Below are 17,595 nucleotides of genomic sequence, written 5' to 3' on the forward strand. Positions count from 1 at the left end.
TCTTTTTATCCACCTGATATATATACATGTATCTCTCAAATGTTTAGCCTGAAAAAAACGACTCTTATTAAAAGCTACATATCAATATTTGTATTTGTGAGTACTATTGAACATGCAGGTTAATATCTGGGGATTTGTGGAAAAGCCTAATATAACTGTAATTTGATTGTCCAAATTCAAGGTGGAACAATTGATTAAAGAATAGGTTCACTATTTTTCAAGTCTGTCTTAAAACAGTAGTGAGGTGCCTGTATGTACATTGAAAGAGTTTGTGATTGCTGTAATCTTTCCTCCTGTTCATACTGGCCATTAAGAGATCACCTGAAATGGAAGAGAATGGGGACACACTCCACTGTCCTCCTTCTGTGTAAATGTGTATTCCACAGTGGAGGCTTCAGCAGTCTGATTTAGACAAATCAAGTCAATATATTCCAAAGTTACAATACTTTTCAGTACAGAATTACATCTTTGTGTTACTATCCCTGAACCGCAGCTCAACAAGGAAACATTGTTCAGAAACACAAAGAGGGAATTTTGTACTCAGCCTGGGTCCCACTGTAAAATGTTCCTCCCTCATTACTCACTAACAAGGCTTCCTTGCAGATAAGTTAGAAAATTCCTTCTCTATGCCAGCAGAAATGAAAGTAACAGTCTGTCAAAACAGGAAGAGGGCACTGTTGTTCCTGCAGAAACTGAGCCAAAGCTGTCGAATCAAAGTCTGACGGACATAAAACATCATCTAGCTTATTTAAGCAACAGAGAAAACTGTTGTCATCTTGTCTAAATTTTGAGTGACACAAACTCTTTTCCTGGAATAATGCACCACTTGTCAAAAAAAGTGCAAACCTCTCTTTCAAGATGTATAAATAAACATGTTAGTCGAAAATATATACACACATTTCCTTATGGCACACAGGACAAAAGCCATCAAATAAAACTTATGCACTACTAATTATGGGGTTGAGGTCTGAGGAATTGTTTGAATCAATTGTTATAAAGAATCTGAAAGCACCCAAGGCCATATTTTTTATTTGTTTTGAGATTATACTTGGTGTGTGATGCATATCTGAAACAAGTAGACCTAGGCCTATTAGAGTCATGTTGTGTTTTCATGAATTAGCACATGTGCATCTTGTGATTTGGCCTATAAAGGAATTTGTATTGGCCAATTAAGGAGCGTGTATTGGCCAACAAAGGAGTGAGTATTTAAGGTGTTGCACAAAACAAATCTGCAAACTCAGAAATTAGCTCTTTGAAGCCGATTAAAAGCTTTTTTTTAAGAGACCGATCACCACAATGCAATTGTACTGGCCAATGCAGAACGGCACTATTAATCAGCTGAAGTGTCCTGCAAAGGAAATGACCGAGGGGGGAAGTTTTCTGGAAAGGAACGCAGCCGCTCACCTGTCTGATAGGAGGTGTTGAACTTTCACCTTCACAGTGACATTGGTATGCCATGCCTGTTCACAGGTCTGTTGCTGTTAAACACACGACATTTTTAGGATGCACTGTCCTGTCAGCCCCAATAATGAAGGCTTACTGAACCGGTTAAAATACGATGTCAAGTGACGCAGGAGAGCTGGAGCTCAGACTCCGAGTTGTAGGAGGAGACACAGCTACGCCTAACAGGACAGCAAGAGCAACACGGAATACAACTGCAAGGTAGGTAAACATGTATTTAAAGGGCATTTTACCAACGACTTTGTAGCTATCCTGTATTTATTGTGCTTCTTATCAACCTGTGAAATGTTGCTACGCACTTTTTATGTCTCTGTTTGCTTGCTGGAGAGACTTTTACGTCGCGATGCGAGCTGTTCACTTGCAGGGAGAGAAACCCACGCCGAACTGCGTGTAGAATCAGTATGTTTAATGTACCAACGCGTGTATGGAAACTCTCACAGTCAAACGAAAACGTCTCACGATGCATGTCCTAGTTTTGTTAAATTCGGCATTAAGCTTTTCCATTAATTTCAACGTTTTACATTTGGTTCACCGCTCGAAACTGACCACCATATGGTGACCGTGTTTGACAGCAAAAGGAGGCGGGAATAACTTGGGAAGAAAGTTGAAGGTGGACAAAAATATGTTAACAATGCATGCGATTTTGGATAAAGCTGCTAGCGATTTGTATCAAACCTTGTCCTCTCACAAGTTGGCATCTTTTTGACTAAGGTTTGGTGTGGCCCTTTTTCTAACCCCTATACGTCACACGTCTGTGCTAGTTTACTTCCAGAGATTGAATGTAGGAAATATCCAAGTAGATTCTGAACGCAAGTTTTGGACTGGCTACTGTAGCTATTTTGTAGGCCTATCATGTCTGAATGTATTATGTAGCCTATCCTTTCCTTTTTTATAGCTACCTAACATGCACACCTGAGCCTGCATTTGTATTGGTGTAGTGTCATAAACTAAACTAACACCAAACCATGTAAACCAGCATCATAGGTTGATGTATTTTAGTTCAGTCTCAGTGGCTTAGCAGGCGAGCTCATACATGCAGATCCAGGCCTGAAGTTTAACAAAGTTACTGCCATGGATACGCAATGCTGCTGTCTGTGCATGTCTGGAGTCCTTCCTCTGTTGATCTGCACATCCTCCTGCTAATACCCTTCAAACCTATCTACTATACCCATCTATAGGCTCAAAGATGAAAAGTTCACCTGGAAGTCTGACAGACACTGTAGGTGTGGCACAGCAAACAGAACAAGTCTCATTTTGTCCTGGCCACCTTTTGTTGCCACTCATGTAGTCATTGCAATGTCATTAAATTGTTTTTTGATGAATCTTAAAAAGAAGTTCAGAGTGTAAATTAATTGCGGTAGCTGGAACATTACATTCGTTTTGTGTTCAGTTGAGCACACACCCACACTTTAGTTCAGGCTGGATCCAGGTGGTTATGTAAGTGTTTGATGGCAGATATGGGCACACACCCACAGCGAGGCTGACCTCAAGTGAAGAATATACCAACATACACTGGGCATAACAGAGCAGCCCAAAGAGCCTTACAAAGATAACAATTATTCATCAGCTTGCAAACTATCAAAACAAACTCCGACATCGTTGACATTGTCCAGAAAACATGCACCCTACATGGCTGCGGTGTTGACTAGTGGATGCAATTTGTTTAACACAGGATTAGAGGTCAATAATCACTGAGATTGATTTCACTTTTAATGTAACATTATTTTAAACAACTAAGATTTAGATTAGATTTGATTTATTTTATGTATTATGTAAAATAGAGGAAAGCAAGAAATCCTCACATTTGAGTACGTGGAACTAAAGAAAGACTTACTCCATTAATTAATTATCAAAATTGTTGTTGATTTGATTTTATGCCGATCAACTCTCTTTGTGATTCCCAACTGGTAATACTTGTACTGCAGGAGTTCCTTCTGCAGTTTCTAGGAGTTGCCTGGAAAGCTTAATCAGTAACTCAATTTAAAAAAAAAAAAAAAAAAAAAATTGAAAAAAAGAAAATAGAGCTGAACTAATAATGTAAGCAAAAATGCCAAATTTAATTGGTTCTCTAATGTAAAAATGTGCTGTTGGTCAGACTTGGGTGATGTTTATCTGTCGTGTCGGATCAACTTTGCCCAGACTAAATGTTTCAAACAACAGTGAATTTGAATTCAATGATTGCATTTCTGCTCATTTAAAGATAGTGTAATGAAATGCTTAATTACTATTATTAACAGTTCAGTTTTTTTTTATTTTTTATCCCTCGCACAAAATAGTAGAATAAATTACAACAAAAATACTAAAATAAACAACAACAAAAAAAGCTTTCGCTATTGGCCCAATTGTTATTTGAAATGTTGGTAGGTTACCTACCGGTTTACAAGCACTAATATTGGTGGGATGTGATATTAATTCTTATGTTGCCTCAGGGAGAGGCAGGACTAACAACAAAACACTCCGTACCATCTACATGGAAGGCGTGTTGGCCTTGGCACTGAAGTAGCTGTTGAAGAGCATAAAGATCTCCCTCCCTCATCATAGTTATCCTTGCTTCTCTCTCATGCCATGGCATGTCAGGCTTTTATAATAGCCTAACATAGACTAAGCTCTAATGAGGCCAGCGAGTTGCCCCTGAAGGCAAGGCGGATAAGGAGAGGTAGACTTGGTCCTTGTTATTAAGAAAGGTCGAGAAAGAAAAATCAAAATGCTTCACTTTCACTTCACTTCGCATTGTTTCGCTCATGGAAGCAGACACATTTTATAATCGGACCACAAATTATTTGCTGTATCACGTTAGACATTAGACATGAAGACAAAATCTTGTTTTACCAGCCCCTTTCAAATGATAAAACAAACAGCAATAGATTGTTGGTCAGTTAACTGTCAATTTTCCACAGAAAAGAGAGAGAGAAGACCAAACAACAAAAAAAGTACTAATTATTATAATAATAAAAAAACGAAATAAAAAAAGTTATCCGGCACTGCACCAATGGTTACATAAAGACTCTTAAAAACTGCTGAATCAGATTTCAAAATAGAGAAAGGTATCCTGGAATGTACCGTGACAGACTGTTGCTGTCATTTCATTTGTCATGTCAAACAAACAAAGGTTGCACTGACCCGTACATTCATATTTAGACAATCACCTCATCTTTGTTCTGGTGTCATCATCGTGCTCAGCCGTTGGCTTAGTAGCGTGGGTTGAGCGTTGGGTTGCAGCAGTAAATGTGCATGTTTTAGTGACTATGTGAGTGGGTGTGTTAGTTCTGTTCTCTGGCTGTAAGAGAAAGTGTAAAGTGAGCAGAGTGGAATTGTTAAATAACTACTGCTACTATCAGTGCAGCACTAGAACTGATAAATAAGGGAAGCATGGCTGTTTGAATTTCGTTTTGATGAACCTTTAGCACTATTAACTCGTAACCTCGGGCTCTAGCAATATATTTTTCACTATTTTCTGACGTCTTTACAAAATGCATTTAGGGCTTACGGTGTAGCTGTGGAGCATATGCAAGCTTCTGGAAATACACCCTTAACTCCTTGTGTTGATCATAATGATGAAATGCCCTTTAGCAAGGCGCTTACTGCCCCAGCTGCTTCAGTGTGGCACTGTACCTTGGCCTGGTGGTTTAAGGGCTGGAACCAGCCAACCTTTTGCATTTTTGCATGAGTAAAAGTCTTAATTTATTAGTTGATCGTTATAATTAATGTAAATTAATTCCATCAACTTCTCCGGTGTTTTTTTTTTTTTTTTTCAGACAACAGCAGGATGAAACATACGATGAAAGGTTCAAGCAGGAAAATCACCGTGATGATGAAACCCCAAATGAACAGCAATGTCACCCATCAGCCATCAGACAGGAAGAAACACACAAAGGTGACATGCACACACACACACACACACACACACACACACCTTACACACACCAGCCAAATGCACATTTAATATATGCAAAGTACTGTATGTCTGTGCACTGCAGTAATCTACTTAGCTTTAGGGTTAGGGTTCTATTAGGGCCAGAACATAATCCCCACTTTTGAATCTATTACAGCACTAATATTGAAGGTGGACAGACTAAGAAAGGAAGAAGCTGGTCATTGTGGTGATTCAAAGGTCCAGACCCAGAAGCCCATTGGACCCAGATTCACCTCCTGCCTCCTTTTCAGACTTTCCAGAAACCCAGGCCTTGACAAACCAGAACTAAGACTCGAGAAGAATTCAGACCCCAGTCTGCACGGGTAAGCAAGGACAGGAATAGATTTACCCTGAGACAAGTGTTAATGAATTTCAGTGCTGATTTGTAATTTACATGATGTATTCATTAGCTGCTTGTTATCTTCTTTTTTACCTTTTATTTATTCAGGGAAGGTTCTCTGAGAGGAAGGCTCTCTTTTGCAGGAATGCCCTGATCACATTCACACAGTTACTGTACACCCAAATTTATACCTGGAAGCTGTTAAGGGTAGAGGTCGACTGATTTATCGGCCGGCCGATTAATCGGCCGATTTTGGCATTTTTTTAACATAATCGGCATCGGCCAATATCCCAGTATATCAAGCCGATTAATAGGCAGGCGCATCTGCGGGCAGCCTAGTGTTAAAAACATGAATAGGCGACATTTTTTACAGCGTACCCAGACCAGCTGCCTCCAGCCCCTCCCCTTGTGAAGTCTTGCCGTGTGTCTCGCTCAGCCACTTCAGGTTCAGACGCTACCGTTAGCAGTAGCATGTTGCTGGTGTTCTTACCTTGGGATTAACTGTACTAATAAAACCGTATAAAACACCGCGGCCACACCGATAAATGTCATTTATCAGAGTCTGGTTGTTACCCCTGTCCGTGGCAGTCTCATCCACTCCTATAACGGAGCTAACTGGAGCTAGCTAACCACTAACGGAGCTAACCGCTAACAGAGCTAATCGTTGCTAACAGAGCCTTCAGTTCTCCGTGCCTGTATCCATTAACTGCATCTATGGACTTGAGCACGAATAAAACCCTTAATTTTATTAAATTGGCTGGACGAGTTTTAAATTACAACTAAGAGTTGTTTGAATGATAGAAATGTGCTGAGATAAGATCCTAATGAGTGCAACAGGACATGTAACAGTAGGATCCCCAAAACACAGATCAAACACTTCAACAAATGAACAATGATCTAACAAACAAGGTGAACAAGAACTGACTTTAGAGAGCCCTAGTCTTATGTGATTCAACAGGAGTTAGGAGGAAATAGTGTTGAGATTAATAATAACATGTCACTTTCTGTGAAGCTTGCAGATTTGTATTCTCAGAAGTTTAATAAATGCTGCTAAGTGCACTAAACTTTATTTTTTTTCATTTAAAAGTTTGACAAAGTTTATTTTCTTCTTACCTGTTTCGTTTATTTAATATATTTTTCATACATTAGTATACAAGTGTAGATTGGTGAATTGTTCAATAAATGTTTTTGTTGAGAAATTCTGTGTATATTAGTATTACATTTTATCTTTCAAATAGAGGTTTAAAAACAAGCACATATCGGCCAAAATAAATCGGCAGCATTAATCGGCAATCGGCTGACCCTGATTTCTAAAGATCGGCATCGGCCAGAGAAAACCCATATCGGTTGACCTCTAGTTAAGGGCCTTGCTCAAGAGCACCTCAGTGGTGGTAATGAGGGAGGGGCAAGTGCTGCTCTTTCACTTTTCCCATCCAGATTTATCCTGTCTATTGAACCAACGACTTCCCGGTCACAAGCTCGCTACTCTAACCTTTAGGCCTCCACTGCCCCAAATCTTAAATGAGTTTTGCCATTCCCTAAACTTTCCCAACAATGGGGTGTTGGTAAGCTGTACAGACCAATGTCCCAGAAGCTGTTTCTGAGGTCTGGAATAGGTACACCTGGCACTAATGGTTGTTTTCAGAGTTACTGAAATCTTGAAACTCTCTTTGAAAAGTATTCAGATAAAAAAGAGAAAGTTCTCTGCGCTTCTGCAGACCACAACAATCCGGTGCAACCAAGGCAGGACAAAAACGGTATAAAGTAACAAAAAATAGCCGGTGCAGCACAGCTGTCTTCTTACTTGATAGAGTTACATCTTCATCAGAGTCCTGATGAAGATGTAACTCTACATCGAAACGTTAGTCACTGTTTTGCACCTTAAGTAATAAAACTATCAAGTAAGAAGACATCTGTGTTGCACCAGCTATTTTTTGTTACTTTATCTCTTTTGAAAAATCTTTCCCAGCATTTAGTCAAACATTAACTGAACCACTGAACCCTGTCTGCATATTTAAGATTGCGACACACTATCTGAAAGCGACCTCCTTGTATAAACAGGCAAGTGCACTTAATTTTGTGACCCCTATGAATGGATCGGACATGATTGCATTCATTGTGCATTTGTCTGTCTATGAATTAACGGTGTATTTGTTTGTGTTGTAACTTAACGCTACATGCCCTGGTATCCAGTATGGGAAGATAAGAAGCTTGTACCGCCGTTTCAGGAAGCCCGACTTTACCTTCCTTACCTACCTAATCACAAATCATTTACCTGTGGGCTGATTTTTTTTTTTGCGTGACTGTGCTTCCTCAATTTAGCAATGTAAGAAAACCAGAGGACAATATAGGTTAGAAATATTTAACTCTTTCTTTATAGATAATCTGATATGACATAATAATTGCTTTTGACATTGAGCGTGGTGGAGAAGGTGTATGAGCACCTTCCCTTGAGCATATTTGCATGCTTGTAATGCAATTTGTCCCAGAGATTACATAAACCTTATCAATAGAGGTCTTTGATCAAACTGGCTTTATTGGTTCAATAGAGAACACACCCTTTTAGTGTCTGCTATCCACCTGCAGTCTTTACATACCATCCAACATGACCTTATATAGACATCTTGCACTGAGTGTGATCTTGTGTGTGTACAGTACGCCCATGAGTGATCCGTGTGCTATCATGTCCAACATAAAAAATACCTTGTAAGTGTTTTCAGAAATACTTATGAGGTGTGACTTTAATGTGCACATGTGACGGTGAGAAAACAATTTATTAAAGAGAGAGTGACAAACGGGAGAAGAATGTTGACCATCCTGTTGATCAGCATTGCTGTGACTAATGTGAGACATCCAAGCCCTCAAACGTTTCACACAAAAACATTACAGTAGAGCACAGGAAGACTGAGTGGGCCCGTGTGAAATGTGATATATTTAAAGCAGAAGTAACAAGTTTATTCAAGTTTTATAGCTGAGATATTTTATTAGTTTTTACTGTTTATTACGTCTGCAATAAAATTATGAAACCGTTTATTTCCACTTCCCCAATCTCAATATCAAACATTGCACAATTCACATCAAAGGCTAAGATATAACACTGGCGTTCTTTCCTCTGGCTTATTTTTGAGTCTCAAACAAGTAAACTGTCCATTACATATCACTGAAAGTATTTTCCTGTAAACGCGTACAACAGTACAACATAAAACGATGAATGAAAGCAACACGTCATCTAGATAATGTGTCATATTTATTGCTTACAACCTTCATTTTTGTGAATTGCATTAAACGTCTAGCAATAACAAACCTTTATTCTGCAACAAATATGTAAACCATATTCATAATTTCAGGGTTTTTTCAAGGAAACAGTCTTCAGGATTCATATGTAGGGTTTATATGTAGGGTAACCGTATCATCTTTTGCATACCGAACAGTATGTCCAATCTACAGTTAAGTGACAGGTGTAATCATAACTAGTATGCCTAATAGTTAGGGCTGGGCGGTATATCGATATTTTTCAAGCGAGAATGGGATTAGACAATGCCGTTAATGTCGATATAGTTTAATGTTGGGTTACGCAACACCTTTCTTCTGTAAAGCCGTGCCTGTGTTTTTGTATCTCTCCCTCTCCACGCAACCCTGCCCCCACTCAAATACAGGCACTCACAGGCACTCCTGCAGCAGCTCGGTCCACACCGCTGACATTTGTTTACAGTTTTCTACAGTTTTTATTGTTATCAGCACAAGCAGCTGTATATTTTGTTAAGCATGAGAGTAAAACCTGTATTTGTACCAGTGTTCCCGCTGGGAATCTTCTGTTGTGGCGGCCGCCACAGCGAAAAACTCTGAAGAGCAGTAGTTACTGCAAGTAACTTCAGTTCTATGCGTAATATCGTGTGAAACGACGACTTCTGGACATGGGTGAGAGATGTGACCCATGGCCAGATTATCATAGTTCATTAAAATGCAGCGCATTGACAATACAGACAATACATACACTAGACGTATGTAATGCCTGTGACTGCCGGTGCGCATCCAACCCGTGCTGGACCCATTCATAATGAGACAGCTGTCACTTTGTGAGTAGAGCATCCACTCTGCAGTGTAGTTCATACACGTCACTGATAAACCAGAGAATAGTACAGTAACAATCAGCTTTATGGTCAAAGAAAGTTTTTCTATCATACACAGTCCATCGCACGCTCCCTCTCTTGTGTATGAGCTCTTTCTCTCCCTCCCTCTGTTACTGTTGTTGAAAACAACAGAAGGCGCTTTCTCTGAGATAGGCCTTTTTTATTTAATATAGGCTATTTATTTGATACATTTTTCATTTACATGTTTTTTTTTTTGTTTTTTTTTACAGCTCTATATTTTCAAACAGGAAAGGATACCCTGTCTTTGCATTTTATTTTGATAAGTGTGTTTTAATAAAAGTTCTTGTGACATCTCTTATGTGGCTTTTGAATTACAATTGAACATTTAGCCCACTTTGTAAAAAATACTGAGATATATATCGTGTATCTAGCCTGGTTGACACCATACCCTTCTCCGTTGTAACTGAGAGTGGGTCTGGGAAAGGTTCATTCGCAGCTCATTTCCAAAGGGGCTTCACCAACTGACACCACTCAAATGCCTCTGGGCGCATTTGATAGTCCTTCAATCAATCGGACCAATGATCCAGGTGACGTAGCAGCGACAGCGGTATCAACAGGTTGCTGCGCTTCGGTAACCGTCATGTTGAATGTAAACAACGGCCTCAACAGTTGTGATTGGTGTAAAACCCACCTCAACAGTTGTGATTGGTGCCTCGATTTGGAAAAATTGGAAATGGGCTTGAATGGGCTCTTGGCAAGACTGACTTGCAGACCAAATCTCAAATTTGCCGGAAGTTCGTCAGGGTTTTCCCAGGCTATCGTGCATCGCTGTTCAGCTGAAAAATACCGCAATATGAGTTCTGGTCCATATGGCCCAGCCCTACTAATAGTTTTCATATCTGCTCTCTCCTGTTCTGCCAGTTTAACTGAAACACAGAGGACTGAGACTGAGAACAGCAGCTGTCAGGTAAGAACACTTTTTGTCATGTTTTAGGGCAGATGCTGGAATCATTATAATATAGAATACCATCTGAAAACAATTGTTAAATTGCACCTTACATTCCCAGTCAATCCAAAATATTCCAAAATATTCCCAATCAATACAGTACTTACAGTAGTACAGCAGTTTAAAAGCCTTATGAAGAAGTTATCTGTGAAAACATTACAAGATAATAAGTGACATTGCATACTCTTGTAAACATCAGATTGATTATTATTTTAAGCGTTATACGGACAGGGTGTGTGTGCATTTGTGTGTGTGTCCTTGGAAATCTCACGTATTTCAAAATAACCTGTTTGTCAAGGCCTGAATCTCTTAAATAGCTCCATGTTAACTGACACTTTAGCAATGATCTGGCCTCCCCAGCACACAATTTGCAATTCCGATAGCAGGCCACTGTTGCTTTCTGAAAATGACAAACAGTATTTTACTTCAGCAGGCAAGTACTTTGCATTGGTATGATATGAAGTCACATATGAAAAGAGTTAGGCTTTTATGATAACATTACACACAGCTGGTATGTGGTTACAATATGAAAACATAGTGTGGATTAATGTGAGGTCATATGAATTGTTAGATGTAAAAATTAATTTTAAAACGTTAATTTATAATGAAGATTCCAGATGTTTGGCAAAAAAATAGTTTACAATATCTGGACACTTGCAGTATTTTTTTTTTTCAACAGGTTAATGGACAAACGACTACCAAGGACTTGAGTATAACTCACAGTTTCTCAAATAGAAAGTTTGGACCACATGAGTGTAATGGCTTGCACATACTTCCATGTGGGCCGCAACCAAGGACTGGCACTAGATCCGTTGAGTTAGAAGAAGATATAAAAGACCATAAAAAGCTTGGGAAACATACTGATCTTGTGGAATTATCCAACCCTACTGGAACCATGTTGTCTTCCACTGTGGTAACAGTTCTCGCACCACACTGGAGTAGCCGACTAAGACGGACCAAAAGACCTGAGGGAAATGGCAATTCGGAAGCCCAGGGGAATTTACAAGATGTGGGAAACCGTGCGCATGAACGCTTTCAGGAGACTGTGGACGGGTTATTGACAGATGGATCGCAGGCTCAATTAAGGGTGCCATTTCTGGGTACCAGGAGGAATACAGTGGGCTGGTCAACTAAGAGTGGTCCTGCAAGCTTGGACTATGACTCTAAGAGAAAAATGATCCAGACTGTCTCTTTGGATGTAAACTCTGGAAGGATGGACAATAGAAAAATGGATGCAGGCGCTTTAAGCCATGTACCAACAACTGCATCTCTCATGTCTCCCCTCTCCCTTGACCCAAATGAACAAAGGAGGAATCCACAAACTGGTCATCAAGGAGGACTTTCATCTCCAAGCTCAAAACCAACAACAAGCAGTCTGCTTCTGTCTTTAAGAAGATTCAACTCAAATGGTAGGAACTCTAATGCAACCTCCACCCTCTCTGAGATGAATCCTTCACCTCTGAGGAGTTCGCCAAGTGATCAAGATGGAAAACTATTCACAACACACCTATCTCAACCCTTTGTCAATAATAATGGGCAAAAGAGGTCAAAGCCCCTCCACTCTCCATCGTCCTTTTCCTATAGGGCAACTGAAACTGGGCCTATCAATACCCCATCATCCTCCAATCAAAGAGAAAGAAACAAATTGGAAACCCGCTTCTTTTCAGCTTCACCCATGAACAAAGACGCCCCCTTTTCCCAACAACCTCAAATGATGAATAGAACCCAGTCCGGTCTTTTATCTTCCAAACAGGCATTTCTAAGTAGACAACCATCAGAGAGGCAAGAGAACTGCAGGAGTTTGGAGAAGAGTACAAACATATTCTCAGAGAGCTCTGACTCCTCACACAGACATTCCCCATATGACCGTTCTGCCTTCCAAATGACCCATTCCCTTCCTAGAAGGACCACCCTGACATCTACTTCCTGGTGGAAACAGGTTACTCAGGAAGGCAGTTCCCCTCTAATCCTCAATGATACAATGAACTTCAAAGAAAAACCAAACACACCCTTCAATGATAACAGAGACTTGGCCTCTTCAAGTTCAACTGACAACAAAATGTTCAGTAGTCAAATCCCCGAAAACAGAGACAACAATAACACAACGGAGTCAGTTTGCAAGGGTAACATGAACCTTTTTATGCAGACACAGGGAGGAACTTACAACCTCAAACAAAGAAATGCTGAGGATTCACCTGACCACAAATCAGACAGGTTGTCAAACAGACTTGTCAAACAGCAGTATGGCTCAAATTTAAACAACAGAGAACCACAAAAGACTCATAGTTTGCCTGGTGTTTTGTCTTGTTCTAAAATTAGCAGAGCTACAGAGCAAACAACATTGACTCACCCTAAAGACCTTAGCAGGTATGATGTAAATAGTAGTTCACTTAAAGCAAATGTAACTGAAATACCACCTACTTTGCTAAATCCCAAGAGCTCAAATACACCCACTGAGAGCAGCAGCAAATACAATAATACTCACTGTACATCCAAAACCAACAGCACCCCCACATCTTCACACAACAAGGACTCTCAAAAGTTTACCAAACCACCTCTTTCACTTGCTACCACCAATACTCTTAATAGTCAAGCTCTTCCATCTAAAACTACCTCTGGTCTACCCCTAACCACAGACACTAAAACTAGTTCCTCCTTTAACTCTCATCCAGTTTCTTCACTGACCAATATTCATGCATCATCATATACTGGCTCTTCTTCAACACCCAAATTCACCAACACAGTCAATGTCACACCGCTTGGCTTTGAAAGAAGCTATGCTTCCGTTCATAGGCCTTTCCACCCTAAAACTGTGTCCAGCCTGATATCCACAGCCAATGCTTCCTCTAAAACAAACTACAGTACAGTATCCACCAGCTCTTTTCTACCTGGCATCCATCCTGCAGCCATAACTGCCCCCAGCCCATCCCTCCTTCCTCCTCCTGTCACTCCTGCCATTGCATATTCTCCAACCACTGTCACTGTTTCCTCTCCCTTAACCCCCCCTGCCACCCCGATCATTACCAGCCCCAACTACTCAGATTCTTCCAGTCCTAATGAGGGAAGGACACGCTCAACCAGCCCAGACAGCGACCCAAAGAAACGGCACCCCCATGTAGAGGGAAAGCGAGTGAGACGAGTAACATGGGAGGACTCAGTGGATCTGAAGCCGTCTGAGCCCATCGCAGTCGAGAAGCCAGAGCCATCTAAAGTCCAGACGAGCCCTGTATCTTCCTCCCGGTCCCTGCAAAGCGTCAAAGTTCCATCCATCTTTTCCTTTCTAAGATCAAGCAGTCCAAACACATATCCTCTTTGCTCCCCCAGCCCTAAGACCTCAAGCATACAGGTAGTGAAAGGCGGGAAGTATCGATCCTTATCATCTGACTCTGTTGATTTAGCATCCAGAGAGCGAGAGACATCTAAGCAAAGACCTAGTGACACTCTGATCTTTGACCAAGGAAGACAGGACTTATTCACATCCAGACAAGAGAGGACACTTTCAGTGGAGTCTAGCACAGTTCAGTGCCGTTCTTCACCTCCTCTCTCCCTCCCTCCGGATTTTTCAAGTGGTTATAAGCTTCGATATAGCTCCCCTCCTTACTCCACTCTCATGTCTACCAGGTCAACACAGGGAGAAACTAAGACAATAATACCCAGATCACCCCTCTTCCAAAGGTCTCAGTCAGATTATACCCCACGTCTTTCCATACGTACTGATCCAGTTGCAGCCATGGCCTTGCCCATGTCCAAACCCCCTCTGTCGCCAACCAGCCTGCCCCAGCCCCTGTCTTTGCATTTCCAAAACAAAACTGCCACCCAAGGAAGTGCAATGTGTGGAGTTTCAGAAACTGATCAAATCAACAATAATCACAGCAAGAACAGCCAAGATCGCCAGAATAGTCAGATATTACTTGTCGACAACAGACTTCATAAGGCACACACCGCTTCCTCAACATGTGTAACTGAGACACTGGTTTACAGTATTAAATCTAAAGTAGATACAGCTGCCCCAAGGAACACCACACCTAAACATTTGCAACATACTGCAAACACACCAGTTTCTGTGGAGACCAAGTTAAGTCAACAGTCACACAGATTGCAGAGTAAAGACGCTACAATAGAACCACATAGTCATTCAGATCAGAGCTCCAGTGGTAGCAGCCCAACAGAGAGTCAGCCCTCTGGGGAAAGGTCTAACAGAAGAATGAAGGAAACTGTACTGGGTAAAAGCCGATTTTTATCAGTAGAGGGCAACAATGAACAAAGCCCAAGGAGAAGCCGGTTTGCATTAAAAAAAAGTGTCAGCACACCAAACTCCAGCTTGTCAAGGTCCGAGTCAGATAGGGCCAGCAAGACTAACAAAATGGACCAGGTCCTTAACAGACTGAGACAAACATTCAGCACCAGACGTTCTGATGATGATATATTGTTTCCATGGAAATGGAAGCGAGCCCTCCAAACATCTTCTGTTAGTGGATCAAGTGACGTCAGTGATATCACTGTTGAGAGTAGCAAAATGCTAGAGCAGCAGGAGCAGGAGAAAGGGATGGTGCTGAGTGACAATGAAAGGGGAACCGAGGGTACAAATAGATGGACACAAAACAGATACGCTCTCATACCACCCTCAGCTGCTGGAAGCCCAATGGCAGGAGATGAGCTTTACACCTGGTCAGACATATCAACTCCAGAAACTGAGAAAGACGAGCAAAAGGCTTGTGCAGAACACATAAAAAGTCAAGACCAACCTCATTTGATAATCCACAGCCCAACAACGTACCAATTTGACTTTGACAATGGGACAGTTAATATACCAAAAAAACAGTTCCTCTCTTGTAGAGATCCCAGTACTGGTAGGGGTCCTAACCTCTGCGCTGATTATCCTACTCAGTTCAAGAAGTCTACATCAAGCCCCAGGAGCCCGTTCTCCCCCTTCTCTTCTCTTTCCCCTGTCTCCCCTGTCTCCCCATTTACCTCACCGGATGTTACAGATGACAGTGTCTTCTACAGCCCAAAGCTACTGCGTCGCGGAGAATCCCCGTCACCATGTGAGCCGGGAGAGGGACTCAGCCTGGGGTGTTCAAGAAGAAGCCGGGCATCCACTGGTCCTCCAAGTGCAGGACAAGGACAGGAGAAGGAATGTTTGGCATCCTCCTATGCAGACTTAAAGTATGGCATTGAGCCTGGGAGGTCTTTTTCTGTGAGTTCGGTACTGTCCAGTCGACCCTCAGGGCCTGGTCGCATCTCCACTGGATCCAGGTTCATGAGTGTGGGTGACCTCACTGAATCTGCCTTGACTTGTGGAGGCACTGGCAGAGACTTGGATCAGTGGTCTGTGACTCCTGATTGGACCACAGAATATGAGTACCAGCCCAGTAAGGACTGTCGAATGTCATATTTCCCCAATGACTCTGGTAAAATGAGATCAAGATCTCTTCCTCGATCACTGACCAGGCGCTTGGCAAATTGGAGCTCAGAAGTCTCTGCTTCTCTACCTGTAACTACCACAACCTCAAAGGCAGCACGCCTTTGGAGCCCTAACATGAACACTTGTCACTTTGCATGGGATACAGAGGGTCCTCCGACCCCTCCTCCAACGCCTCCCCTGTCACCAGTGTCCAGGCGCATGTCCAAACCTTCAAGCCCTTCCTCCCCTACCTTTCCCAGCTCATCAGGAGCACCACAGCCATTGGACAGCCAGTCCTCCAGAGGGCATCTGCCCTCCAGAGGTTATAAATCCAGCCTTAGCACCTTTGATGAGTCTTCAGACAGCAGCTCAGACACGACGACAGATGATGAATATTACTTAGAAACAGGTGAAGACGAAGAAAAAGAGACAGAATTGTGAAAGCAGACCAAATGCTTTAAATCCTCCCTTCTGTCAAGTCTCTGTAATCCTGGACTTTATTATCTACCAGCACAAAGATGAGCTAACATCTATTATGTAAAGTGACCTTCTCTGCTTGGCTCCTGTTTTTTGTACTCAGCTCTCTTATTGTCACAAAGGAGACGTGAGGTCTATGGTGACAGTTTTTTGCCTGCATGATTTCCTTCTCAAAAGCAGTGGTTGCTGTCATGTTAAAAAGACATTAAATGAGCAAGCATGGTATTATCAGCATAGGTTTAAAGAGTATAATATATGTATGTGCAGTATACTGTATATGGCTGCAGATCTGCAATCTGCATTGTTTAACATGTACAGTTTGGTTTTGTGTAGTTGTTTTAATGATCAAACTTCTGTGTAAAGTTAGAATTTCAACGTAGAGCTTATCTTTAGGTTTGCATTTCATCTTGCTATTTAACAATAAGTTAATGTTGATAAATGTGTTATAAAATATATATTATCATCGGTTTTCTTCTGTTTCAAGATTGAAATGAATTGTGGTAAATGTTGTAAGCAGATTTATTTTCTTAGTGTTGCTTTGAAAAAGTTTTTTTTTTTTTTTTGAAAAAGTTTATTTTTAAATTCTGAGAGGAAAAGTAATCATACTGTATGTTAACATTTAATGTCAAACAAAGTGCTTTAAACAGTGCTTGCTCTTATTTGTACAGTGGTAATCTAAAGTCTTAATATATCTATTTTGTAAATAAATGTAATATTTCCAACAATAAATGATAATTGATTTTTGTTTGGGTTTAATACTATTTTTTGCTTAACAAATTGGACACACGCTGCTGCTGCTGCTGCTGCTGCTGCTGCTGCTTGATGTCACATTGCTTGATGTCACATTATCCAGCCTTAACCACCATGTTTTCCCATCACAGTATTGACATGCTATGTGAAAAG

At 41.1% G+C, this 17,595-nt stretch overlaps 1 protein-coding gene across 2 annotated transcripts; it reads left to right on the top strand.

The window, feature by feature from the left end:
* The first annotated feature begins 1,382 nt into the window (after positions 1 to 1,382).
* Positions 1,383 to 17,238, top strand: zmp:0000000991 (mucin-17). Of its 2 annotated transcripts, XM_031294616.2 has the most exons (5): positions 1,383 to 1,662; positions 5,217 to 5,335; positions 5,511 to 5,697; positions 10,727 to 10,772; positions 11,491 to 17,238. In XM_031294616.2, the coding sequence occupies exons 1-5, from the start codon at positions 1,559 to 1,561 to the stop codon at positions 16,654 to 16,656; spliced, it is 5,622 nt and encodes a 1,873-aa protein (XP_031150476.1). In that variant the 5' UTR covers positions 1,383 to 1,558; the 3' UTR covers positions 16,657 to 17,238. The 2 variants fall into 2 exon arrangements, with proteins under 2 accessions (XP_031150476.1, XP_031150478.1); XM_031294618.2 differs by lacking the exon at positions 5,511 to 5,697.
* The last annotated feature ends 357 nt before the right edge of the window (positions 17,239 to 17,595 follow it).

This window comes from Sander lucioperca, chromosome 1, assembly GCF_008315115.2.
Source record: "Sander lucioperca isolate FBNREF2018 chromosome 1, SLUC_FBN_1.2, whole genome shotgun sequence".
Lineage (NCBI taxonomy): Eukaryota > Metazoa > Chordata > Actinopteri > Perciformes > Percidae > Sander > Sander lucioperca.

Bases quoted from the DNA above. Each gene is read 5' to 3' on its own strand.
- zmp:0000000991 (XM_031294616.2), top strand. From the start codon at position 1,559: ATGTCAAGTGACGCAGGAGAGCTGGAGCTCAGACTCCGAGTTGTAGGA. The intron at 1,663-5,216 runs GTAGGTAAACAT...TTTTTTTTTCAG, and splicing joins ACACGGAATACAACTGCAAG to ACAACAGCAGGATGAAACAT. The intron at 5,698-10,726 runs GTAAGCAAGGAC...CTGTTCTGCCAG, and splicing joins TCAGACCCCAGTCTGCACGG to TTTAACTGAAACACAGAGGA.